The sequence below is a fragment of the Streptopelia decaocto genome, assembly GCF_964273445.1.
Source record: "Streptopelia decaocto genome assembly, chromosome: 4".
Taxonomy (NCBI): Eukaryota; Metazoa; Chordata; class Aves; order Columbiformes; family Columbidae; genus Streptopelia; species Streptopelia decaocto.
Window position 1 is genome coordinate 26346516 of NC_138658.1, and position 27227 is coordinate 26373742.

The window sequence follows — 27227 nt, forward strand, 5'->3', positions numbered from 1 at the left end:
GGCCAGGAGTTCAAACTGCACTATTCCAATAGTCGATATAGTATATTCTCAAGAAATCTAGTGTACAGTATGTGTTTCTGAAGGAGGATTTCTAGCTTATTCTGCTGATGAACACAGCTTTGCAACCTTCCACCTTCAGATCTAGACAGTTTCCAGGCAGCGCTTTGTTCTAAAGAGTTCTGGCCATTTCTGTTGCTGTATCCTAAGCAAAAAGGGAAAGTTCATTCTGACTCAACAGTACTATTTCCAGCCTCAACTTTGTAAACGTGCTTTCACCCTAAGAGAAGTAGTTCAACTGCATGCAAAACACAGTGATGAGAAATCACTTATACCGCAGTATTCCGCAGTTATACCGGAAAAACAAAACAAAATTTTGCCAGAAGATTTTTTAACTGCTTTTGTCACTGCTGAGGCCTGAAAACAAATGTTCGACCAGAGATGGCAAGGGCAGAAAACCTTTGACCATATGCAGACCTTGCCTGTGCATACAGCCTGAAGCAGGCAGCGGCTCAGGCAGCAGGAACTACTCAGCTCTGTTCAAAGCACCCATTCTCATTCTGTCCTGCAGCACACGGCTGGTGTTCTCAGAACGCTGGTTACCAGTAACCCTCGGGACTGCCCCAAGTCCCCTTCCTCCTGCACTCTGCCAAACCTTTAAACCACAGGTAGGGTGCAGATTGAAAGACCACATTATCCATGAAAAACTATTTAAAGCAGGAGTTTAACGGCAATGCTTGTTCATGTTTGTTTAAGCTGAAACCTCCAATTAAATTGTATCCTTGTGAATTTGCTTTTAACAAAATTAAGACTGAACTGGGACATAATCAGAAGGCAGAATGGCCAGGACACCAATTACTATGTCGTAACTGAGTTCTGTTGCTGCTCAATCTTTTCTTGACCATTTTTTACTCTTTCCTCAGCTTATCCAAGAGCAAAATCAGTACAAGCAGCATCCAGAAAACTGCCCTAGTGAACAGTTGGTAGAAGGGTTCAAATCACATGAAAGTTATGTCTAGAAGATTAAGGGCAGAAATCCATGGAGGCAGCATGGGAAACTACTTAAAATTTTGGCTATAGACAAGGGACTAAGCTTCAGTTACCGCCTAGGAATCAGAACACATTCCTTCAGAACCATTCTGCTAGAAGGCTTTAAGAGTAATAATGAACCTTAGGAATGAAAAACAACACATGATCAATGGGTTAACAAGCTGAACAAAGAAAGATGATTGGGCAGCAAATACAAGTATTTTAAAACATTAAAAAAATAATAGCAGAAGCCTACAGACACTAAGAGCAATCAGTAGAAGCAGCATTGCTTATAGCAACTAAATTCAAGCCTAAATATGAAAACTCAATGCAATGTTTAAGGAGATCTGCAAAGTCATGTTATCATGTTTGTTTATTTAACAACTCCAAGTATTTCATGACATACATCGGTTTCACAAAAAAGTTAAAGTTCTCTGTTTAGTGGTACATAAAAAAGCTTTAGAAACTTGAAGTCTAACAAGAAATGGAAGTATAGTTCAGGAAAGTGCACTTAAAAGCTGAATGCCAGCAATTTTAAAATAGTTTTGTTGCTCTTTAATATTACGTGATGCCTTAGTCACAAATTTTGCTATACACACAATTTCCTTGATTTTTCCTTTACAAAAGAAGCACTGTAGACAAGTAACACAGCAGCTACCCTTTGCACTTTTTTTTCTTTTGCAGCTTTCACTCATACTCACTCTCTCACATCAGAAGAAAATGATTGTGGCTGCTATGTCACCTAAAACACAGCAGCTCCAAGAGATACACAATGTATGTGAGCATGTGTATATTTTATATATACTTTTCATATATAAAAATACACAATAAAGTATAAAAGACTCCAGATAAACTCATTCTCACAGTAGCAAATATATCAACTTATTTTCACAGTACTTTGATTTACTAACCGGGACACCCAGAATGATTAAAAGTTCTTTCCTCCGAAGCTGTTATCAGAGGTCCCACATTACACAAGTCAGCCAAAGCAATCACACACATCTCAAGGCCATTTGAGAGTCTGCAGAGAAACAGAACTATGCTATTTTTCTTTCAGTGACCGTAACCATTCAGGGCTTCTTAGTACCTTATAACTGACAGAATCTCTCTCTCAAGCAGCTGATGATAAAAGGCCTGTGGTTCAGTCATTCAATGTGCTGAAAGTAAAGCTGTAAAAATCAGTATTTTCTGATGCAAGTATCAGTTCCTTACCTCGCTATTATTGTCTCCATAGACAGTATGGTACATGTCCAGTGCAGTAAGGCCATTCCTGTGTTACAGGTAAGGTCATAATACACCCCATGGCAAGTGCACATGTGAGCACACACACACACACCCCAAATAAAGGCAAAAGGATATGACATTCCTCAACAGTACCACATTTTGTCTCTCTTGAATAGTGGATCTTAGTAGAAATTAAACCCAAACTTCGGTTTAATTGTGTATAAACAAAACTTACCACAGAAAGTCAACTTACTGAGGCATACTAATCTCTTTTCAGTCACAAGGAAGGATAATTTTAACTCTAGAAACAAAAAAAAATTACATTTATGCAAAACCCTGTTTCATAACTAGAATACAAAGAACAAGACTCATTAAGGCCATTAGAGAGCAAATATCATAGGCCATAACTCATAGCCAGCCAGAGGCATTATGCCAGTTTTAGAGTAACTTGTGTTTACAGTTTGCTTTTATCTCCTTTTTCAGTTTATATGCACAACCTCGCTTCAACTTTCCTGTATTGTACTAAAACTGCTTATGGACCCTCTGCCAAAAAAACAAACCGACCCACCACAAAAGGAGTAAACCTGTAGCGCTCCTCAAACTGAAGTCTCAGGGTAAACAAATAAAAAAACCCCATGCTTCCTTCTGTTTTTATTTAACCTGAATATTTAGGCCCATGCCAAGTCCGCCAATGCACCACCTTTTCCTTCTGTGTCAAACACCAAACCATCTCTCAGGCAGCGGAGCTAAGCCCCAGTTTTAGTGCATGTTGTTAACCTGCTCCTTTGGCACCAAATTGCCAAGCAAGCCCTGAAGTCCCTTTTCCAGCAGGGAGAGCAGTGGCTGCGTGGTTTCCATGAGGACTAGCCACAATTGAGACTGTGAGTCTGTTGCCTGTTGATTTTTTCTTGTTTTATTTCCACTCAACTGCCCCATTAGTATTCTGTTCCAACAGCTCTTAAGGCAGGTGAGTAACAGTTCAGAAGGAAACCATAGGAAGGCAGCTCATACACATATGCAGAAAAAGGAAAAAAATGACGAGTTAACCTGAGTATCAGAAAATGCTACAAAACCTGGTGTGTGCTTCTTACAGCCTTTGGCACAAAAAACCCAGGTGAGAACAGTAGTAATAAAGCCTAAGACACTCCTGTGCAAATAGAGGTGAAACATTTCTACTCATAACCTGCTAAGAGCTTAATTTCTAAGCCTAAAAAAGACATAGTTAACCAAGCACAGCTGTAATAATTCACTTCCATTTTGTGAGCAAAATGAAAACGAGAAAGATAATGGTAACAAAGGTACGTATGAGCTACTTAAAAATTCCAGGAGTAGGGGAAACAATCTCGCATATATCCGAGGGAGTGTTTTATCAAACCAACCCCCAGAATCAAGTGGCTTGTTTTTAACGTGGTGTTTTCAACAAATATTGTAAAGGGTCCACCCCTGACTCTCACAGATCTTGGGATGACTGTATAAACCAGCACAACCCTCAGTATTTAATTTTACCTCCTGTGAAAGAGGGTGGGACAGACATTGGGACACACAATGATGAATGCTTATGGATTCCATATATAAACATCCAATTATCTACTCATCAGCATTCAGCAGAGCAGGATATCAAGTTGAGACGAGCAAAGGAATCACCTCCTCATGAAGGCTTTCTCTTTAGGATTGCCATGAAAAAAAGGCAAATCGGACCGTCCCAACTTGTACTCACTCTGCAGACACCGTAAATGGCTTGACACAAGTTGTGAAGCAGTCAAGAAGCCATCCTGCCTACATGCAGCATGTGCTTCTATAACAGTAACAAAATCTTATCTTCGACGAGCCTGTTCACATCTTCCCATCACCTACTAGCACTGCACTTGCAAGCTTCTAGCCATGTCTCATGCACCTAATGTCTAAGAGGTATTGTGCAGCAGGACAGGAGTCCTGCCTGTAAGGCTTTATGGTATGAAATGCAGTTTACTGGTACAGTAGCCATCAGCTTCTGCAAGCTACCTGCTGCTTACTGCTTCTGTTCTGAAACAAATCCAGTTTCAGAGAAGTTTCTTCAAAGCTCAGTGCATTTAGCAAAACTTTCTTATAAAATACACCTAAGTACAATAATAGATTCATCAAAACGTAAAGGAACATTAGGTTACAGTAATTACATAAAATTATTGTTTTAAAAAACAGCAGGTTTGAAAGAATACAAGTTTTCTTCGCAATAAAAATCCAAGAGAAAGAGAAAAAGTATTTTCAGACAAATCTCAATTTGTAATCGAATAAATCTGATGGTTGCATCTCATGGCCAACTATACAAGACATATAAAACATTCCATATATGGCAAATTATTTACTTGTGTAAACTAGCCTTTCTTCCCAGTGTACTGAGTAGTCTTTAAAAGTGCTGCAAACACTGGATGCATGCCTGCTGGTTTACTCCCCTACATTCAGGCTTTCTGTCTTACAAACCATTACATTCCCTGCATCTTTAGTTTTAACTCTAAACTTCCAGTTTGCTATTTTATATTAACGGCACTTATCGTAAAAAACAAAACAAAACAAAAACCAAAACCCCCTGAATATTTAGGCACACACAAAAATAATTTGCATTTCATCTCTGCAGCTGCATAGATGTCTACTAGGTCCCAAGCCACAGATGTGCTCTGGAATTCTGGGCCACAACCCCTTGAGGACTTTGCTTCTTTATTTCTATGATTAACCAAGGTAGTTTAGCTAGGAAGCAAAGACTCAACTATTTCCAGCAGATCAGTCTGAATATTAGTACATTTTGGTTCTTAGGTCTACTGCAACTGAGATGTGATGAACCGTCACAGTTCTGTTAGCCTACCTACACGTATGTAAAACTTTTTTCATGTGATCTCTGCCTCTCCCTCTCCCTCCACCCCAGCACATCACAGAGGACTGAAAAGGCAATGCAAAAGTACAAAATGACATCATGTTCCAGGGCTCAAAGTCTGTGACAGGCAATGATTCGTATCTGATTTCTCTTTTCATTCTGGCAGCCATCTGTCATAACCAAATAATACTCCTGTTTTGGTTTTTTTTTTTTTTTTCTATTTCTCCCAGAAAACAAACAAACTAACTAAAACCCAACAATATAAATTCACCATCATTACATCATGCAAACTGTCTGTGCCTTCTTGAACTTGAACGAACTGTACAACTCAGGTCCCTGTCAATTCAACCAGATAAATTACTCCACTAATCAAAACCTCTATGAAGCAACTCAGAGAGGTGGAAGGGTGGAACCCCTTGGAAGCTTTTATGGTTTGGAAGGAAATGGAGCTGCTCCGAAGGGATCTAACTCTAGTGCCTGTTGCTGCTGGCTCTGCGTGCTCTGCACAACCAGTTCTGTGAAGGGTACTGCACCAAAGTCATCTATTTTCAGCCCGTCACCACTGTGAACAGCTGCATGCAAGGAGCTCTGCCTAGGTCTACCACCCACTACTGCAGTGCCATGATCTCCACGGCTGTCACTGGAACCTTGATGCTGAGGATGCCGCAACAAGTCTGGTGGGTGGAAGGGTTTGGCTCCAAAAGGATCCAGCAGACTCTCATCTGTCTGCAGAGGGTTGCTCCGATCTTTGCTGTCAGTCAATGAAATGCTTATGTTCTCTTTGGAGTCCGAGATAGTCAGGAACTCATTGCTGCTCTGCGAGTCCCTGCGGCCTGCTTTCTTGTGCCTGCGGGCTCTCTCAGGGGTGCGGTAGCTTGGCTTCAATGCCTTCTTCGTGGTTGTCGGGGTGCCGTGGTGGCGCTTCCCATTGTTCTTTGAGACCTCCTGTTTCATGCGCCTTTGGCGGGAAGAAAGTTTCTGCAGGTTACGCTGCTGCTTCACCTTCTGCTGCTGCTGACTCCCTGTGACCTCTTCAAAAGGAACCAGCCCAAATAGGTCCTCTTTACTCCCACCGGTCTTGGGGAGAAGGGAAGGCTGAAATGGGGTGCAGCCGAAAATATCGACACTCTGTGGAGAGGTGGGGGAGAGCAGAGTCTTAGTTTCTGCCACCTGGCCATCTTGCTGAGACACCTTTTTGCTGAAGGGGGCTTTTGTGAAAACATCAAAGTCATCCTGCTCTTCGTTTAGGCTGGGAAAAGCAGTCTGAGCAAAGACATCTTTGTCCCTCTTCTCTTTTGCCTGAGGCTGAAGAGTGAAAAAGGGCACTGCCCCAAACACATCAAATTCTTGGCCAGGGCTCACCTTGATGACAGTACTTGGCACCTCAGACAAGGATGTGTGCATTAAACTGGGTTCTTTGATTTCACCACTGGCAATGCCACCGCTGAATCTACTGCTTGGGAGCCCTTCCACAGATTTTTGCTTGGTACGACCAGAATCAGAGTCAGAACTTTGCTTCTCTTCCTCCTCTTCCTCCACCTCTTCCTCAGAGTCCATGAGGAGGGGCCGGTGGCCTAAATTCTCTGGTTCTGTATCATTGTCGTCATTGAAGTCTCCATTCGCTCCTTGCAAGACTTCTTCATCCTCCTGTTCTTCTTCCTCACTGCTCTTGGGAGAAGGAGGATCAGATTCAAAATCACTCTCTGACTCATTGCCACTTTTTGTCACATCTCCCTCTGCAGTTTTACTCCCATGGCTCAGTTTTCCAACCTTGTTTGGGCTCCCTAAGTTATTTCCTTGATTGCTGGCTGAGTTATCCACTTGTTTTCCAGGGGAACCTGCAGGTTCGAAAAAAATGCAAAACAAAACTTGAAATACACTCTTAAAATCAACACTTACTCCACACGTGCCATAGCCACACATACAAAGAGTTAATGCAAACATATATTCTGTAATTACTGAAGAAAATAAGCTAAAAATCAGATCTAATATTTCAAACAGCAGTCATAAAATTGATTAATAGTCAGACTTTCCAGCTTTACTCCTCAAGCTCAAGATATCTAGAAATACAGCACTAGTACTTTTGTGGGATGAAGAAGGGACCAATGGACACAGGTGGTCTCTAGAGCCAGCTTTTCAAATGCACTCACTACGCAGCCGCACCTCTCCAAAGAAACAGGAGCCAGCATGCTTGAAAGATTTTAAATATATTATTATTTTTTAAAGCAAGCTACTTATTTGTTAAAGTGCTTAGGTTTTGATAATCTGCTTTGACAACCTTAATGCTCTAGTAATAAAAACAATCAGCATAGGCAAAAGTATTCAGCAATTTCAAATAATTCACTTCAGATCTCGGGTACCACTTCATAGCAACAACAGATCTCAGAGTGCTCTGCTCTACTGACCTACCTACTAGTGCATGTGCAGTTTCTGCATTTCAGAAACTAAATGCACCTTGTTGACAATCACATCCCTTAAGGCTGCCTTTTGAAGAGGTTCTCCAAATCTAACCCACTGTATGAAGGGTTTCACCACACAGTTGAATACATGTGGCAATACTGACATAGTCAACATCATTTTTACACCTTGTTAAGCCTCCAGTCTTTCCCAAACTTTCATAGCACTAGCCAATCCTACAAAACATCTCCAAGATAATTAGGTTCCTCTAAAGTCCATGAAAATCAGGGACAAGGCAAAAGAGAAAGTTTGTTCACATCCAAGCTGGAGGAAAGATTCCATGACAACCCAATGTTGCAGAATAAATTTAATCAAACTAACTTCTTAACCATATTGCATTCTTTCAGCAGTATTCTTTCGTTTGAATAACCTATTGCAGCATAAATAGCGAAAATTAGCCTGAGTAGCCAGGCTCACTGGAATTCCAGGCTGCATGTCGTGAATTTTATCTTAACCTGGTTGCTCGGTGATGGAGGGACCTTGAAGACTGGTACAAGGAGCTAGAGAGGAAACTGTCAGCAGAGGCTGAAAACCACCTTAATAAGAACAGTAAAAAAGCTGCCTGGAGGACAGAAAAGAACATCTATTAAGAAACAAAGAAGCCCCTAGATGCAGAATTACCATTGGACCGAAAGGCATGTGGGCAGCACATGAAGGATGCATGAAGTGTGGATGCACAGACTAGGAGGGTTTAAAAGCCCAAGACTCCTTTGTCTCAGGGTCCTCCCCCTTGAGAGGCACCCAGTACAGACTGTTTCTTTGCTGTACCTTCCCATTTATTATTTTAGCTTTTAATTAAATTACTTTTTTCTAAGCACAGATGTCTGAATCTATGCTACAGGAAACCTAGGGTCAAGAACATTTCTTTAACAATGATCTCTGTCCTGCCCTCAAGGGCAACAACTCCTTCCATGAGCTGAACAAGCATGACTTTGAGCCTGTATACAGCCACAACAGAGCTATGTGGTTTGGGGGTTTTTGCCTCTCTAGTGTGTTTTAAGGTATACAAAGGGAAAGGGACTGGACAACAATCCCCACGAGAAGACAGCAAGGTGATTACTGACATAATTATACGGAAATGGAAATGCAGGAAGAAAGATGTTTTCCAGCATGTGTCCTAGTCTGAAATACTCCATCCCTCCCACCCATCAGTGCCAAAACTCTAATTTGGATTGAAAAAATCCCACCAAGAATTAAGCTTGATGGCCACTGCCATTTGTGCATTTTGAAAAGTCTCTCAAAGTGGTTCCCCTTGGTTTCAGCAGAAATAGCCTCTCTCCATCAGGGCCTTCCCCACCAATAATGCCAACAAAGCACACATTGTGATAGCACAACAACTTTTTTAAAATTAATATTTACCTTGGTATTTCAAACCTGCGCTTAGAGAATACCTTTTCCCCTAGTGACACTGAAGCTCCACATTCACGCCCTTCTAACTTCTAGTGCAGCAGTTCAGGCCACCCCCTCAAAAGCTCTTGTTTTAACTCAAGCTTGAGAGAATTGTTTCTTGTTTCTTGTTTGTTTCTAAATACAATCTGTGAGTTTACTCTCTCTACAGTTTGACACCTTGATCCCTGATATTTACTATCTGACAACTAGGCTAAGAGAACAACTCACTGATGACTCTTTCATGGGGTGTTTGGCTTCGAAATACAGGAAACAATGAAAATTTTACATCAGTAAAGAAAACAGATGGCAAGAGCCCACAGACAAGATAAGCCTGCACAGCATAAATTAGTATGAAACTCGTCAGACTCATTGAAACCAAGTTTCTCCCTATGTTGGAGCCCCGCCACTGCACAGCAATGTCTTCAGAAGCATAACTGATTGTCAGATTTCTATTTGAAGAGACTGAGTAGGACAAAAAGCAAAACACTTGATCTCAGCTCGGGAAAGCAGATTTGCTCATGAGATGTCCTTTTCTCTAGGACACACATCACAACGCAGCCATGCTGCTCTACGAATGTATAACTGAACATGTAACACTAATAACAACAATAATAACGCACCTCTTCACAGAGAGTAACTACCAAAAATTTGTGTGCAATACTTAGAAGTGGGCTATATTACAGTCACTCTAGACTGAATATTACGCATGATGAAGCCAGATGAGGGCTAGAATGACAAAACCAACTGCATTTTTGCTTGTGTCAGCAAGGACTTCAACTGAAAACCAGTTTATACTTGCTTAACATTCACCTTGAGTTCCCTTTTACCTGGCTAGGAACATCCATGTATCCCACTTCAAAGCCTCAACTACCGAGATACTGTGCAACATAAACAATACACCATGAGCAAGGCATACAAGTTTCTCTGGCATCTTGAGGACAGACACTAGTTCTCATGAAAGCAATTATTAGAAGCTCTATTCACAGCACTGCACTAGATTGCTGACCCTCTCACCTAATCAAAATTAACACATTCCATTTACAGGTTTGTTAAGCAGTTGCTGGAGTTTAAAGAAACTCAATGTCATCACATGATTGAAAAATCTGGGGATGGATGTGTGCACCAGTTCTTCTTCTGAAAAAATAAATCTTCAGCCAGAATCCAGATTGTGACTCTTTTTTTCTTGTAATATATAAAATAATTTCTCAGATAGTTTATTCTTTCACAAGGAAACTAGCATGCAACTTGCAGGCTAGGTCATATTTTTCTCTTTTTATGCTTAAGTTTAGACCAGAATACTAAGTTCTACAAAGTCAGTTCCTTCCTTTTTTTTTTGGTTGGCTGGTTTGTTTTTGTTTGTTTGTGGGTTTTTGTGTGTTTTTGTTTTGTTGCTGTTGTTGTGTTTTTTTTTTTTTTTTTTAAGAAGGAATTAATAGTGGGTTTCTTCATTCAGTAACCATTTTGATGTTTTCCAATTACATTAAAAAAAAAAAACAAAACGAAAAATCAGCAGCAATATATTTTATGATGGATTTAAAAACAAGATGACCAGAATGACTAAAAACATCAGGTGATTATGGCTTTGAGCTGTTGCTTCTTTGCTTCTAGTGTCAGATTGCTTCTTATCTACTGTAATTTTAAATACTACATATTTGCTTTACCTACTAAATTAGAATCTGGATTATTTGTCTGCTTACTTTAGATTTCCCAAAGGTACAGCCTTCACATTGCACTGTATAACTCCCTATCTTCCAAATCCTGCTTTTTCCAATATGTACTGAAACACTAATGTTAACATAAACACAATGAGATCTCACAAGGGGAAAAGAAAAAATGTTTCTAGGTTAAAAGATACCACCACTTATAGAACAAAAAATTCAAACCTTTTTGATGTATGTCAATATCCACATGAGTTTCCACTCCCAAAGAATGTTTGTACCTTTATACATTATATCAATACAGTGAAAATAATTTACAAAGTTATTTTTTTTAAATACAAGAACCGAATCACAGTATATCTAACATACCCGACATACCATGAAGTTTAAATATTATTTGTTAATTGCTGCCACAGCCACACTCACTGGAAAAGAAACCACAAAGGACACTGACAAGGCATAAAACCCCAACCTATACTAACAGCCACTGACATGCTAAACAAGTAATTTAATCCACACGATGTTTAGCTCTCAGCAGAAGACTTCTCTGGACAGAACAAACATCAAACAGGACTCAAGGATAGATGGCAAAACACTTAAAGACATTTCCCAAACCTTATTCAACGTGTAAGTACTGGCACACAAGCCCTTTCAACATCTTTTAACTGGAGATTTGTGTTCTATAGTAAATACATAGGCTGCTTGCTTACTATGTATGAAGCTATGGGGTTTGTTCACATACTGAAATCTGAACCACTCTTCGTGAAAATGCTCAGCATGCTATTCATTGTCAGAGGCAGAAATATGGAAGGTGCTTGAATAGCTAGAAACAGCATTTAAAATTTTGAAATACTTGTTTATTTTTACAGTAGTTTACACACACACACACACACAAAATAAAAATCTATCTTGGCACTAACTAGTCAATTTTGTGGCCTCTTGTTTTATGAGCAACACAGAGCTAAGCCATCACATACTGAATATAACACACAATATACTTTTTGAACCCTGGCAAGAATGAAGCAGCACACAGGAAAAGGAAGCTTGAGTCTGTGCATTTGTCAAGGTCTAACCTTGCACATGAGAAAACACTCTCTTCAGTATCTCCATTCTGAGGCCACTCAAAGATACTGCACACATTTTTTTTTTCCAGCTGTAACATCACAGCACCAGGCAATTAACTGCCTATGAGCTCATCAGCTTCAAACATCTAATTTCAATACAAATTCTGAATTTCTGGCTCTCTAGCCCTGGGATTACTACTTATCCACAACCTTCCTGCCAAAGTTACAAATATTACTTCTTCACCACAGCAGGAACTTTATGTTACTGTATATTGTTGAGAATAAAAATTATCAAAAAGACAATGGATTTTGCAGCAATTAGAAACTCACAAGCTACAGTAACAGCTCAATGTGATGACAATTTCAGAACCAGCATGTATGACCCTACATGCACCACAAGAAAGCAAGTGCCACACATCAAATGACGCTGGGAGCTGTAAGTGCTCCAGCAACACAGTTCTGAAGAAAAAACTTATATTTCTGAAATATTTTAAGAGTGGTGATCTCACTGCTCCCACATTTGTCTTTTTTAAGAAAGGGAAAGTATCTTGATTTTTCATTTTGTGTTGAGGTGTTATAAACCAACAGAGCCATCTGCTCCAAGCAGATATTAGTCTAAGATAGAACTGTCATTGCTCTATAGTCTAACATGGTAAAACTTCATGGAAGAAACTACCTCTACATGTGCTTTCTCATGTGCAGTGTCTTCGGTTTACTCCCAATGACAGAGAAAATTGCAGCAGGTTGGTGTCAAAACCAAAGCAAAGAGATAAAAATATCCTCCCTAGAACTGTCAGCTTTAAACCTATGACAGGAATATTTGGGGAAGGGTTGTGTTTTTTCCTTTATTTCATGCTTTGTTTTTTACACTACAGTTCCTCATTTGTCACTGCAAAGAAGTTAGCAAAGTAAATAAGTATGAAGAGCACTACAAGTAGAAAGTTAATGTCCCAAAACAGAAAAGACCCTGGTTAATGACAATTCAGTGCTCTGATCAAATAGATTTCAAAAATGAAGTGTTCCATGATGCTGATTTCATGCAAACTTCCCAACCTCAACTGCTGCAAAGACTATTCAGATATATATTGATTAAAAAAAAAAAAAAAGCTACAAAATATTGAGTAACATCTGTTTGTAATGTACTGTTCAGATTACTACACTTCTAATCAGGTTTGCATCTTGTAGGAGACAATTGTTCTTGGCTCAAATGAAAGCCAGGTGGAACCTCTTTAATCGTATAAGAAGATCCCAATCTTCAAGGAAATTTTCTGTTCCGATGTTCTTTTTCGAGACATCCGATTAGAAGAGGATGAATTCCCTCTAACAACTGGTGTAATTACATGCCTTATGATGGTTCATAACTTTAGGATATTGCGGGGGTGGCAAAAGAATGGGGCATAAGAGCTTTAAGCTTTCTTTGAATTGGTAACATACTGCCACCATCATTTCAGAACAATTTGCCACATGTCAGGCTCAAGGATTACCGGCACGCTGCAACTTAATCTGCACTGTTTCTTTGACAATAGCCAGAGCAGCAGCTGCTGAATATTGTAATGGATTTACACTGCTTACCACCTTTATTTTAAAATAACAAACAAACAAGCAAACAAAACAAAAAAACCCAAAACACTTCTGCCTGACATCTATTCCTTAGACATACTTTCATATAATTGGTCTACAGGTCAAGGCATATTTTTAAAAAAAATAGTGAAAGGTGACCATGATTACTCTAAAATTTCACACACACACACACACACACAAATCACTGAATCATTTTGCAGGAAAAAAAGTACACCACTGGCACAGCCCACACATATAATTTGTTCTTGTGAAACGTGAATAATTTCAAGTCACTTCGGAAGTCATCCAGAAAAGCTCAACTCTAAAGAGGGTCTTGATAAGGCAAAACATCCTGAACATGTCTTCTGCAAATAATGTGAATACCTGCAGTCACAGCCATGGAAAGGTTATGAAGTAACATAAGCAATATTTTCAGTGAGTACAAATATTGATACAAACTTATTTTAATTGTTAAACTACCTAAATCTGGACAACTGTGTAAGAGCCATATCAAGTTGCAGGTCTGGGCATCTTGTAAGGAGTAATTGCTGAAGAAACATGAACCGACAGCATGAGCTGTTTCCGTGCTGTAGAGGAAATTGACTCAAGTCTTTTAGTTACTTCCTTTCTTATGTTTGTAATTTCTTGCTATATTATAGCAAGTTGTGTTTCATTTGAAGCTCCAGACTGGACAGTAGTCCAAAGGCTCCAAAGCTGTGGTATAGAAAGTGACAGTGGTTTGAAACCTTGTTAGAAGCCGTATACGAATAGCCAAATTCACAGTCATCACCCCCACTTCTTCATGCCAAAAGAACACACTTTTCTGCTGTAACGTAGTGAATGCTAGTAATAAGCTACTGCAGAGTCCTTTCAGTGATGTATTGTGTCCAAGTCTCCAGAGGATTTCCATTGTACTGCTATTTGGCATGCAGTTAGCTGTTTTTTTGCCAGATCCACACAGCTGTGATTAGCTAGTTACATACCACATCACAAAATGTCTCTTATTCCAAAACAGATGCCTATAATGACAATTTAAAGACACTACCGAGTGAGCGCAGGGAGTCTGGAAGTCAAGAGGAAGACACTACAGAACAGAACTTGGTTTTATTCCTAGTTTCTGCACAGTGAACATGCACGCAGTGACTGGGTAGCGGTTACCTACATACATTCAAAAAAACAACAGGGACTTGATCAAGAAGCAGCATGTCTACAGTACAGAAGATGAGCTTTACAAACATTCACTAGAACAGTTAAATAGATAACCAGAAACAGAGCCATATCCCAGTAAAAAAAAAACAGAAGACAGGTCACTAAGATACTCCATGGGAGCAAAATGCTTAGCAGACACCTTCAGGTCAGCAGTTGTGAAGAAATTCCAGTCAAGGCTTCCCAACATCTCCATTCCTCCCACAGCCCATCCATATAATTTTGAGAGTTATTTAAAATATTTTATTACTTCTCTGAATTCCAGTTTTAAGCTGAGGGAAGCAAAAGGCAATCTATCCTAGTTTAACCCCGGAAAGAATTAGTGTAAACAAACATAACATGGTGAAAGGCCACTGAGTACAACTCTACAGCAGACTGTACTATGTTCATGATATTTGTTTCTTATAATTTGAAGATATCAGAAAATATGCATCTCTTTCCAAGTTTCTTAAACACTGAACTTGATGTTGACAACGGATGTTACAATGAGAGCTGGTTAACACACACCAGAATCAAAAGTTGCCATTCCAAGATGCTGACTGCAGGAACTGATGTTCTGCTGTTGCTATCCAGGGGTTCAGGCATTCGAGAACCAGAACGTGTTTTCCACATGCTAGGTGCCTGTCCTTAATGTCCCCTTATGAGCTATTCAACTGTGCAAAGTTCACAACTTCAGTTTTGTTTCTATCAGATTGAGAACTGGGATTCTTTCTCAAGCCAGGTTTCTTTTCCAGGTATCTTAAGTTCTGAGCCATTACTATCTTCCACAAACATTTAGCCATAAGATAGGGTGTATCATAAGTTCATATCTATCTGCCCTCTACACAGCCTGTCAAGTGACATACATGTTGTTGCTGGCTCTCCATTCCCACCTGAGAATAAGCATTGAAGCTCTGACAGATAAGTAGCCATAGTCCATCCAGTTCCAGGTTCTCCTTCCTGGTGATCCTTGCAACAGCAGTGGCCTCAAGTGCACTCTCGGCTCCAAAGGAGAAATTCCAAGGGTTCACAATTCACAGCACCTCACAGCTTTTTCCAGTGACGACAAAAGATTTCAAATTTCAACTTCTGCATCTTCCTCAGCTTTACGCCACCTTTCCAGAAACACGTAAACATACCGGATAGCACACACTTTACTGGACTACCAGCACTTTGTTAAGTTGTTAAGTCAAAAGATGATCATGATCTTCGGCTTCTTGCTGCTATCTCACATCAGATATGAGAAATTAGTTAAGTATTTAATCAAATGCTGCTTTCACAAGAGAACCCTGAAGCCTCTGAAACTGAAGTAATACTCTGGGTGTCTCAACTTGGCTACATTCCATATAAAACAACGTTTATGAACCTGAGACTTATGTCACACAAAAAAAACCAAAGCACAAAAAGACCACAGTTCCAACTCAAAGCTTAACACGGTCGAACACATCTTCTATAGTAAATATCACTTTTTAAGGAAGTACATTTTGTTATTTACTTAAAATAATCTGTATCAGTAACATCTTAATGTCATCATAGCTCAAAAATTCAAAATTCAGTAGTCAGAAAGCTGGGTGAAGAGTGATAAAACACTCCATATTTGCACTGTAGACACATTACAAGAAAGAAGTTAAACTTGCTCTCTAACTAGATAAAGCCAGTCTCTCACCCAAATGCTGGAATTGTGCTCAAGGTATTAAACCTATGTTCCACTTTCTAGTCAGTCATCTTCCCTTTGATGCCCTGAGTAAGGTATGCTTGCAGCTTACTTCTCAGTTAAATCTTTTAAAATCACCAGGAACAAACCAGAAAGAACACGTTATACAGAAATGTTAAATAAAAATAGAAATAAAAATATTTAGGACATTTGACAGGTTTGTCCTAGAAAGCTCTCAACTAGAAATAAAAATTTATCTAAGTTAAAACCATTCTCCTTTTCTAAGTTACAACACCTCATTTCAAGACATTTCTAAGAACAATTCCTTGGGGAAAACAAACCAGCTTTTAAAAGACATATCATCACATCTAAAGATTTATCATTTGTTTGGTAAGCACAATTCCCTGTTAACACCAAATTAAAAATACCTTCCTTGAATTCAAGACAGCATGTACACATGTTTAAATTCCAGGTATGAGTCAGTAGGAGAAAAGGCTAATGAAAAACTTCTTCTTTTTCCCCATGAAACAAGTATCACAGTTAACAACCAACTCAACATTTCTCAAGCAATCTGGTTTTTGAGCCTTGACTGAACTTTATTCTTTTTCTCCTTAAGAGAAGGTATCTCCCCCTGTTTTTTAGTATGTCAAGTATTAAAGCTTGGATTCAAAGTAACCAAAGCAAAACCTATGACAAAATATAGGGAGGCCATTCATTAAAATCTAAGCTATAACTATGTGAAAAATAGCAATGAGCAAATAAATTTCTGAGACCTAGGTAAGAAAAAATAAATCCCTAGACACGTGGGTATGAACACTCACGTCACCATTTCAGACCGAGTGGGGGTTTTTTTGTTTTGCATGTGGATTTACGCTCACCTATAAAACAAAGAAACCTCTCTAATTAAGACTATAGTGTAAATCCTTCTGAACTGCCACCTATAGAGAGAGCAAACAGTTCTTCACTTAAGAACTGCTTTCATATTTTTTTTAACTACCGAATATTAACAGGATGATAGATGGTAAACTTGTTCTTTCTGAATAAGAACAACAAGAGAAAGACAGTAATAGACAAAGCAGAAATAATTCAAGTGTCTCTAACAACAGACAACAACATTCATGCAGAGATACTTTTACAAATTGCCTTGTAGTGTACAACAGCATTATCCTGTTCACCGTGTATAACACAAGAGCACTTGTAAGCATTAGGCAGCCCTAGCAGATGACAAAACCAAAAGGAAACAGAGATACTATCTGAGGTTGACCTCAAGTGATTTATTTTAAGATATTTCATCTGAACCCTTGAAATTCAACAGGAATAGCTTTAAAAAGTCATGTGAAGGCACCTTTATCACACAAACACTCTCAACAAAACTTAGATAGACATCTAAGTGGCTTCATAAGTAGATGAAACTCTTTTTACCATTTAACTGTCAAACAGACTTTGCCACAGGCACCAAAAAAGTGTTAAAGTGCTGATTGAGCAAATGTTAAAACTGGCACTTAAGTTGCAGGATGAGGCAGGTTCACATTCACAGTCAATGTTCACATACAATATTATTTTTACTTCCATCCAAAGTAAAAGTAGCCCAAATTGAACAGAAACACAATTATGAACCGCCCCACTCCCCTCCAAATGTACAGATGACATCGGATATTTTGCTTGTTTTGACTCAAGTTGCATCAAAACTATGCATTAAATGCAGCAGAAGCTTACTGTCTTAACCCAACAAAAGAAACAGCAGGAGCTAGAAGCAGACTACAGGGAAGTAGCAAAATTTGGTCTTATCAAATAATTTGCATTTAGCAAAAGCTCTTCTGGTTCTACGTGATTTACACTGCATTGGTCCAATGTATTTGCACTGTGAAAACTACATAGTCTGGACACCGTGAAAGTACCAAGAATTGGATGCAAAAGTATTTTTTAATTGGAGGTAATCAGTGTTCTAAAAAAACCAAGTGATCTGCTGTCATGAGGCAGCCAACACCTTTATCCTTCTTTGGTCATTTAACTGGATGTACACAGTTCAACTGATACATATGTACATATATACACACATATGTGCATACACGTACGCATACACGTACGCATACACGTACGCATACACGTACGCATACACGTACGCATACACGTACGCATACACGTACGCATACACGTACGCATACACGTACGCATACACGTACATGTGGTAGTGATGTTACAGATGTAACTTGCCTGGCTGAGAAATGAAAGGAACTGAACCAAAGGGATCTTCAGGAGTATTTTTCTGTGGAGCAGTGTGTGACTCCACATTCTTATCTGAAGATGCTCTCCTGTCCACCAGTCTGCCTGTAAAAAAACAAAACAAAGAAACCCACCCCCCTACACACAAAAAACAATGAACAAAAAATAAAATAAAACTGGCAGGTCTTACATCTATGCAAAGATTTCTGCTGTATGGAATAAGGGAGAAATATATTCTTGGTTTTTTTTTTTTGCATGGTTTAGGGATATCCTGCAACTTGAATTTACACTTTTGATCATTCAGGAAAATTCATCCACACAAATCTTTCGTTAATTACCCTGTCCCACCAAAGGTACCATGTACTTGCTGATGGAATGCTTTAAATGAGGATCTCTCTTACAGTTTATTTGCAGTCTATGCACTCTGCAATAGAAATCACTAGTCCTCTGTGCTCTTGAAGTTACAAAGCCAGAATCACTGTGCTTATCTAAAACAAAAAGTCATTCATTATATCCAAGTTTTGGCCAGCCTTTGCCACAAAAAGAGAGAAGGTGACAATCCCAGCAAAATAGCTGGCAATACTTCTCATTAAACATGTAACATCTGTTTGTAATTAAAACCAATTTCAGTGTCACATAATATGGAGAAACGCAGTGTCTGTTTTGAATGGTGTTCAATCCTTAGAATACCGATTTACTGTCTTTTAAAAGGAGAAATACGAAAGGTGTTTGACAGAGTCAAAAATTAGTAGCACTACAAATGGGAAATACAGGTTTTTGTGTCTAAGCTCTTAAGCTAAAACTGCAGCAAACTTAAGATCCAGACTGTCCAATCCCAACCACCACATCACAGCTCAGGAGGGTCCAGAAAAGCCCATCAGCAACTTCACACCACCACCGCGACACGACATTCCACCTTCAGCTATTATCCCACATTCCCTTTGGAGAAGACACCACATTTTGCTCTTCCTCTTTTTCACAGAAGGCAGCTGCTCTTCTAGACTATTTGCAGCACAGTCATCTTGACAATTTACCACTGCAGAGATGCAGCTAAACTGTGCCGGAATAACCTATCAAACTACCTGCACTATTCAGTCCTTCCAAGCAGCAACCACGAGGCTTTATTAAGACAACCACCAGGGACTAGAGAGCAAGCTAATCTACTTCAGATATAGGCATATTAACTCTGTGTACAAAGCCCAAGAGTTCTGAAATTACATGCCAGTTTTCACAGACAAGGGTTCTGCTCATATAAAAGTGACTGTAATGTGAATTGTCTTCCTCTTACCTACTGTTAGACTCTCCAAAGAAATATGAGTGGGAGTTGTTCCATTACAGGCAACCCCTACTTAAAACTGAATCCCAACTGAAGAGGCCTGGTGCAGGAGATGAAGTAGCTCATCTCACCTCAACATATACATATTGAAATAGGCAGAGGCTAACCAATCCAGGCAAAATGATCTTCCAGTGACACAGCCATGCAGAAGAGAATACTAGCAAAGATGAACAAAAGCCAAGCATGTTTTATACCATCAGCTTTGACCCTTAGAGAATAACAACTGCCAAGCATCACATCCAACAGCAGTACTTACTCTTGATTCAAAATAGCCATACTGACATGGCCTTCTCTCCTTAAGGAAGAATGGGTTGGGTTTGTCTTTTGCTTTTTGGTTTTATTTGTTTGTTTTGGGGAGGATGGTGTTTTAATTTGATTTGGTTTTGTTTGTTTGGGTATTTTTGAGTTTTGTCTTTGAAGAAATATGTGCTACCTTCAACTTGCATCTTTACAAAGGCAGACTGAGAGATGCATTTGTTCTAGAATCCTTAGTGTCCTGCCTCCAGAGGAAAACCAGATGTCTGCTGCACAACTTGCAGGCAAACTCTAGAGAAACTTTCAAGGCTGCAGCAACCCTTAGGAGAGTCCCTGCACATGCTGACAGATAAAACTACAGAAGTAAGTTCAAGTCCCCAGGTGATAATCAGATCTCCCAACTTGTGCAGCAGGGCTAGGGACAGCGGAAAACAAAATGGACTGAAAGGCTAAGTACACAAGAAAAATTAGGCAAAGTGAGAAAATAAAAAGTTTCAACCCCTCCGTGGCATCTAGACTCACACACAGTGAGGATACCTGTCCCTGGAAAATTTAAGTTTTAAAATCCTCAGTTCATCAAATCTAAGGCTATTGGAAAAGGATATGCCCTTTTCTCAGTATTCTGAGGCTCAGGTATCATCTGTCCACCTTTTAACAAGACCCACTTTATCAGAGCATTTTAGAGAAAATAGTGATGGTTTCTCTAGCTTCATGCAAGCAGAAGTAGATGCAATGGGACTGTCAGTATTAAACGTTATTGTTCTTCAGATGGAACTTCCTCAAAATAAAGATTCAAGGTTTTTTTTCCCCTCAGTGAATAATCATATGAATGCAGCCCAGACTGCTGCCAAAGACATGACCATGTGTCACAGGGCACAGCAGATCCTTCCACAGAAAGGCGCAGTTATTTAAAACCAGGAACAAGGAATCCAGCTGTTCCATTCAAGTGCTAGGCAGAAGATTCAGCTCTCTCAAAACTTTCAGAAGTATGAGCAACAGCCATGCACAAAGACAACCTGGTAAGAACCACAGCTCTTTCCTGCACAGATGGCCTAAGTAGTTCCTTCGTACTGTACACACTGCAAAGGAGACATGCACAAGGCTTAGTAGGCTTTGCACACACAACTGTCTCTGTTGAAGCACCAAGACGATTGTGGGCCTAACAAGCATATTTCTGCAATTCAGCATGAAGGCTGTGGTCGTACTTTTCCTGGTGAGAAAGCTGACTTGTTTCTTTGGCTCCCAATTCTGCACAGATTGTTAAGTGGTTATAGGAGCTCTTTGTAAGAAATTGATTTCTTCACAATGTTGTCACAATCTCAGCATCATGTGTTGCTTCTGGACCATCGTTAATGCCAATGCAATGTCAAAACAACAGTGCACACAAAACCCAGGAACTTTAACCTGTAACTCTGTATCCCAGTTCTCTGCAAAGATGCTCAGTTTAGAAATCTTCATTCAACTGCACATCACTTTTTACAGAAACAGTAATCTTTTTACTATTAAAACTTACACAAAGCATAAGCAAGTTATTCTGTTCTACAATTTAGCTCCATTTTGAAGGAAAAGTGATTATCACAGCAATTACCATGGCATGTGTAGTGATGGGTAAGACTGATGTTAGCCTGAAAAATTTTGCTGACATCTTGATACTCTAACAAAGGCGGCATATACTTAATTACCTGTGTATTATTGTCATGAACACAATGGCTTTGAAAAAAAATTTAACTCACTTTAAGTTATTTTTAATTTATGTATAAAGCATCAGCTTTAACAATACAAACCACGCTTTGGAAAGTGGTTAGAAAGGATTAATGTTCTGAATGCTACTCAGCCCCACGTCACATTGCAAAAAGACAAACTTATATAATACTGTACATGAGTTATAAAGCACAGGACAGACACTGGGTTTAGTAACAGAAAATTTAACAATTTAACAAACCCATATCTTCAATTCTCCTTCCTCAAGAAGGCAAATGATTGACAGTTAAGTCAAAAATGGAGGAAAAAAAATTGCTTGGTAGTAAACAGCAGGTTTGTCTCATAGGAGATAACCTACATCTAAAGAGAATTGAGCATCAATCCTTAAGACTTACCTGAGAAAACACCAGAAAGTATTCTACAATTAAAGACAATTAGCCTAAACTTTAATGGTACAATACATCTCCCCATTTCTCATTACTCCACATAAGTTTGAGATAGTACCACTAGACAAACTTAAGTATAAATATTTCTGCTTTGACTGCAATACAGGCATTAACACTGCAAGGTAAGTTAATACGATCTTTGGCACAAAACACATACTTCTTATCAGATCTTTGAAGTCTTTGATGTATGTGTCTATGTGCACACAAACGCACATACAAGCAATGTTCCCTTTCTGCACTGGACCACTTTAACAGAAATCAAGCCAAAAGGCCTAATAAAAGCTGCAACTGCATCTCAGGTTATGTATAAACAAGCCTGCCATCTAGTGTACCATTAGTCCACTTTTTTTTTTTTTAATGTTTTCTGTATTCAAGTTACTAAAAAACCCTAATGCTGGTTATTACTAAGCAGAACTATGCTGTTATATTCACTTTTCTCATACAGCATACGAAGTTTATTTTCACATCCAGCTCTTCTGAGTATTCAATTATCTTAACCAAGAGGTAAGCCAAGAACATGGCTAAATTAATTCACTCTTTAAAAACTTTAGACTATTTTCAAGCATATTGTACAAAAACTGGACAAAGAAATTACAGAGATACATCACTGTATCATTTAGATACAGCAGATAGCAGCATTTAGCTCCAAGGTTTTTTCCTTTACTAAGACTGATGCAGGTCAGCATTGCAGCATATAGAAAGGAGTTGCAATTGGACTGCCTCGTCATGCTCTCACTTCGTGAGCTTGACTTAGGCAAGCAACAGTAGTCATGGCCTCCAAATAATTTTGGGGTTGTCTTAGTAACCCTCTGCTTTGCATTTGTAGGGTTCTGCAACCAATTCTCATAACCTAATCTAAATATAAAGTCTTAAGTCCTAATAACAAGGTATACAGAAGAAAATACATGTAACTTAGGTGTCAAAGACTGCTGTAAAACCTCCTGACTAAACATAGTTATATGAAGCTCACTAGAGCCTGCAAGGAAAAATCCCATTCTTAAAAACAATGAGTTATAAGCAATTGGATATCACTACTTCAGACTGTATTGTGTTCAAATTTGTGAACAATCACACTGTGTAGAACAGACTTGCAGAAGTTTGGTTTATGACTCACCTTATCTAACATTGTCTATTTCTCCAGCCTACTATAACCAGCCTAGGCTGCTACTTCAGGCAAGCACATTTCTTGTATAGCATTTTCCAGCTTTTTTGTAAAGCCATTTGGAATAAGCCCTTGACTAATTTCTTCTTCACTATTCATATTTATTTAAGCCACATGTTTTGAGCAAATCAATTTCACAGAACTTACCATAACTACAGTCGGCAGTCCAACAGTCAGGTACAGATTCCAGAAACAGGTAATGTTGTGCTGACCCTTTGGTTGAAGCTAACCTTCTCCAGAATCAAGAAAGCATAATTTCAAAAGACTGCCAAGGTTTCATTTGGAAGCAGCATGCCTTAAGATATTCACTTCTAAATAATTTAAAATTCTAAACTTATATTCACAAAGGGAACTTATGTTTTGGCCAGCACATTAGCCATTTTCCCCAGCATCCAATAAGTAATTCTACCCTAAAATGTGTGCAGGCTACCTCCAAATCTCAAAAATAGGAGTCTCATTTGATCAACATAGGATACAAGCAAGAGAAAAAAAAAAAAAAAAAAAAATCAACTGCCCCTAGAATCTGGGGAAAAAAAAAAAAAAAACACACACCACACACACACACACCAAACCACACAAAAAACCAACACAACAACAAAAAACACCAAACACATCACCCTGCACAAACAAACAAAAAAAACAAACCAAACCAAACAAAAACAATCAAAAACCAAAACCCCAACTTTCCTTAAGGATTAACAGGTAATGTGCACATCTTGCTCAGTGACATGCAAGCAAACAGAAAACCAAGAAGAAAAAGACCCAATTGAAGGCATAAGGGTTTTTTTCAATCACTTGAAATTAAATTCTACTGCATTTTTAATTGCAAGGAACTTGCTGACAGTCCACCAAGTATATACAGTACAGATTTTGACACTGTGACATCTTACAAGTCTCACAAATAAATCCGGTCTTGATAAAACCAGTTTTAGGAAGATCATCCAAAGAGTATGTGTTAAGGAATTAAGAAAAGCCTGACTTCAAGAGGAAAAAGTTTATTCAACTATTGCCATATCAGAACAATAAAGCAGCCCTTACACATAGCCACTCATCAAAAAGGACATTACAGAACATTAACATAATGTAATAGGTCCATTTTCTTTCAGGCATTTTCAAAGGACATATCAGACCCACAGGATCTCCTGCTTTGGAGTGCAAGAAAGAAGCTGGAAAGGAATAAAGCAAACAGCCAAACTTTCCTTCCCATCTGACAACATACCTCTGCTGTTCAGAGCTTCTTGACAATCAAGGTGACACAAGCAGGACTTAAGAGCTAAGGTGTAACCATTTCTGCCAGTAACTACCAGTTTTAGACAGTGAGTTCCTAGTGGGCACACATTTTCAAAAAGGGAAAGGAAAGAAAGGAGACAGGCCCAACTCTGTCCTCAAACGCTCCAAAAGAATTTTCTGTACACAGACTGCATGGCCTTTAGACAAGCCAGGTGTTAGAACTGCTGAGCAACCACAGAGACCTTATTTATTGTGAAGCAAAATAAGCCTTCAAACGTCCCTTACTTGATCTTAGCAGGTCAAATTCTCTGTCCAGCAGCTCCTCCTCTGTCAACTTGGAAAAATTGTCCTCTCCAAATGGGTTCCAGCCTGACATATCAGGTGGGTTACTGATGTTCTGCTTTGAGTAGGTGGCAATTGCCTCAGCATCAGGAATACCTGACCTGCAAAGTCAGTTAATGGAAACAAATAAAAGAAAAACATAACAGAATTGTTTATAAGAGTAAAAATCTATTACATGTTTCATTATGCCAAAATACTACATAAAAGTAACACACAGGCATGAACAGCTCATCCCAAATGCATATTCAAGGTAATTGAAGATAAAATGGATCACTTGAAGTATGTGGTTTTGATTGCATAATTGCTGTATGAAATCCCTGGATCTTTCTTTTTGCATTTTTTCATTGTAGTCAAAGCACAGAAACATTCATCAAGACAACATGCAAGGGCAAACACTGTCTTTTTCCTGTGTTCATTTCTCTACCACCATAGGAGACAGGCTTGTTTTTTGCAATAAACCTCTAATAAATGTCTGAAGTTTATCTGTTCTCAATTTTCAAATTTCTCATGAGGCACTATAAGCATCTTTAAATTCTACATCCATTCAACTGATACAATTAACTTAAAACAAACAGTTGTCATGACAGCTTCTGCACATATGAGTCTTATCTACACAGACAAGGAAACCTTTGACCAGATGCGTTTTTCCTTTCACGCATGTTTTAGCAAATTACACCTACCAATAACTCTGTTCAAAGTGGACTAAGGAAGAAGGAATCAAGAAGTTACTGCCTGCTAACTGGTTCTCTCTCTATGCCTAGGCAAGCTCTGCAGGCCACACCTGCAGCCCTTAAAGACAAGGGCAATGGGCTCCTTCCTGTCTGCAGTCGAATGGCTGATGCCATTCCACAAGACTACTGGCTCCTTCTGCTGAGAGAAGGACGACAGGTAGTACACTGCAAAGCATTTAACACAGCAAGGGAAAAGAAACTCACCCCCTGTTCCTTTAATACAAGAAGTCACCTTTTTGCTTTACAATATTATTCTTATGCATTGCAAACCCTTGCTAACCCTCAGTCATTGATGTGAAGCTAAACTTAGCAGGATCAAAATCTTCAGTTAAACACACAAAGAATCCAGAAACATACACATTTACTTCCAGACTAGAATGCTTCCTTTCAGAAATTAGTTGACACAAAAGTAGTCTGGCAATAGACTTGATTGAAGTACAACTGTTAAGTCTCAGATATGGGCACAGAAGTGCAGGACAACCCCCTCTGCTAGGGATAAGACTACCAAATTGGCAAAATAAAGCCAAACAGGTCACAGTGAGATACAAGATTGTATCAATCCTATCAACAGCAGGAAAATATATTGCCTTTGCTCTTTCAATACACTGTAGCCTAGAAAAGACTCAGAATGGCAGCAGCACCTGATACATCTATGTCATTATATGAACTAAAAGCCTGTGTCAAGTTTGACTGCACTGAAGGCTTTGGCACTCCCACAAGTGCAAAGGGTTTCTCCTTCAATATACTATATTAGTTATCTGTATTGAAATATATCCTAGATCAGAACATGAGTGACACAAGACAAATATGTGATTATTATACATTTATTTTTTTATTAAATTGGGAAAGGAAGGTTTTTTTCATTCCACACGCTGTTTTTAGTAAGACTTCATGGGAAAGTTATTATTTATTATACTTCATTAAGCGAAGGTAAGTCCACAGGCCTCTGTGTCGAGGGTTTTGATTGGGCGGTGACAATAAAACCATGGCAGATGTATTGTTAACCTCCTCTCCCACCTTCCCACTAAGGACAGGCGATCGGGAGGGTAAGAAGGACAGAGAGAAGAGAGTTGGAAAAATTAAAGATGTTTTACTAATGCTACTAATAAGAATAGAGAAGATAATACAAAATATACAAAACCAATCTTGAAAGTCCCAGCAACTGCAGAGCCAGCACCCAAAGTCCTGGATTGGACTCTGCAGCCAACCGGAGCTGGATTCAGTCTGTCACTAGGCCTCAGTTTGCAGGGACAACTAGCAAGATCCTCTCCTAATGTCGGCCATAAGCAAAAGGGGCGAGACCCTCGTGATGTCCCACTTTTATATGAAGTATTCACGTGAATGGGATGCTATACTCGGTCAGTTTCTTGGTCACCTGTTTCTTGTTGCCCCTCTCGCAAGATGTGCATCAATTCATTATCAATAACCTCGCATTCCATTGTTATGTTTACCAACCAGAACATGTATCTGGTTTTCCAGGAAAATGCAGCTAATATTAAGGTTTTAGCTGACAGGCAAATTCACTAAAAGAGAAACTTGTTTTTAACAAAACCAGGACACTCTGCAAAGGGACCATATCCCTGATTAGGTCTACTCCATGATATTTCACAGTTTCACAGTATGTTTGGGATTGGAAGGGACCTCAAAAGATCATCTAGTCCAATCCCCCTGCTGGAGCAGGAACGCCTAGGTGAGGTCGCACAGGAACATGTCCAGGTGGGTTTTGAATGTCTCCAGAG

At 39.1% G+C, this 27227-nt stretch overlaps 1 protein-coding gene across 3 annotated transcripts in view; it reads right to left on the reverse strand.

Annotated features, from left to right (window-relative positions):
* Positions 1-1381: 1381 nt before the first annotated feature.
* BMP2K (BMP2 inducible kinase) overlaps positions 1382-27227 on the reverse strand; it is a 67769-nt gene continuing 41923 nt past the window's right edge. For 2 of the 3 annotated variants that reach the window (XM_082051048.1, XM_082051050.1), the window contains exons 14-16: positions 24701-24858; positions 18277-18390; positions 1382-6933 (exon numbers count right to left, since the gene is read on the reverse strand). In XM_082051048.1, coding sequence (XP_081907174.1) covers positions 5522-6933; positions 18277-18390; positions 24701-24858 — 1684 coding nt within the window. In that variant the 3' untranslated portion in view covers positions 1382-5521. The remainder of the gene's footprint in view (positions 6934-18276; positions 18391-24700; positions 24859-27227) is intronic. The other variant, XM_082051049.1, reaches the window with a different exon arrangement.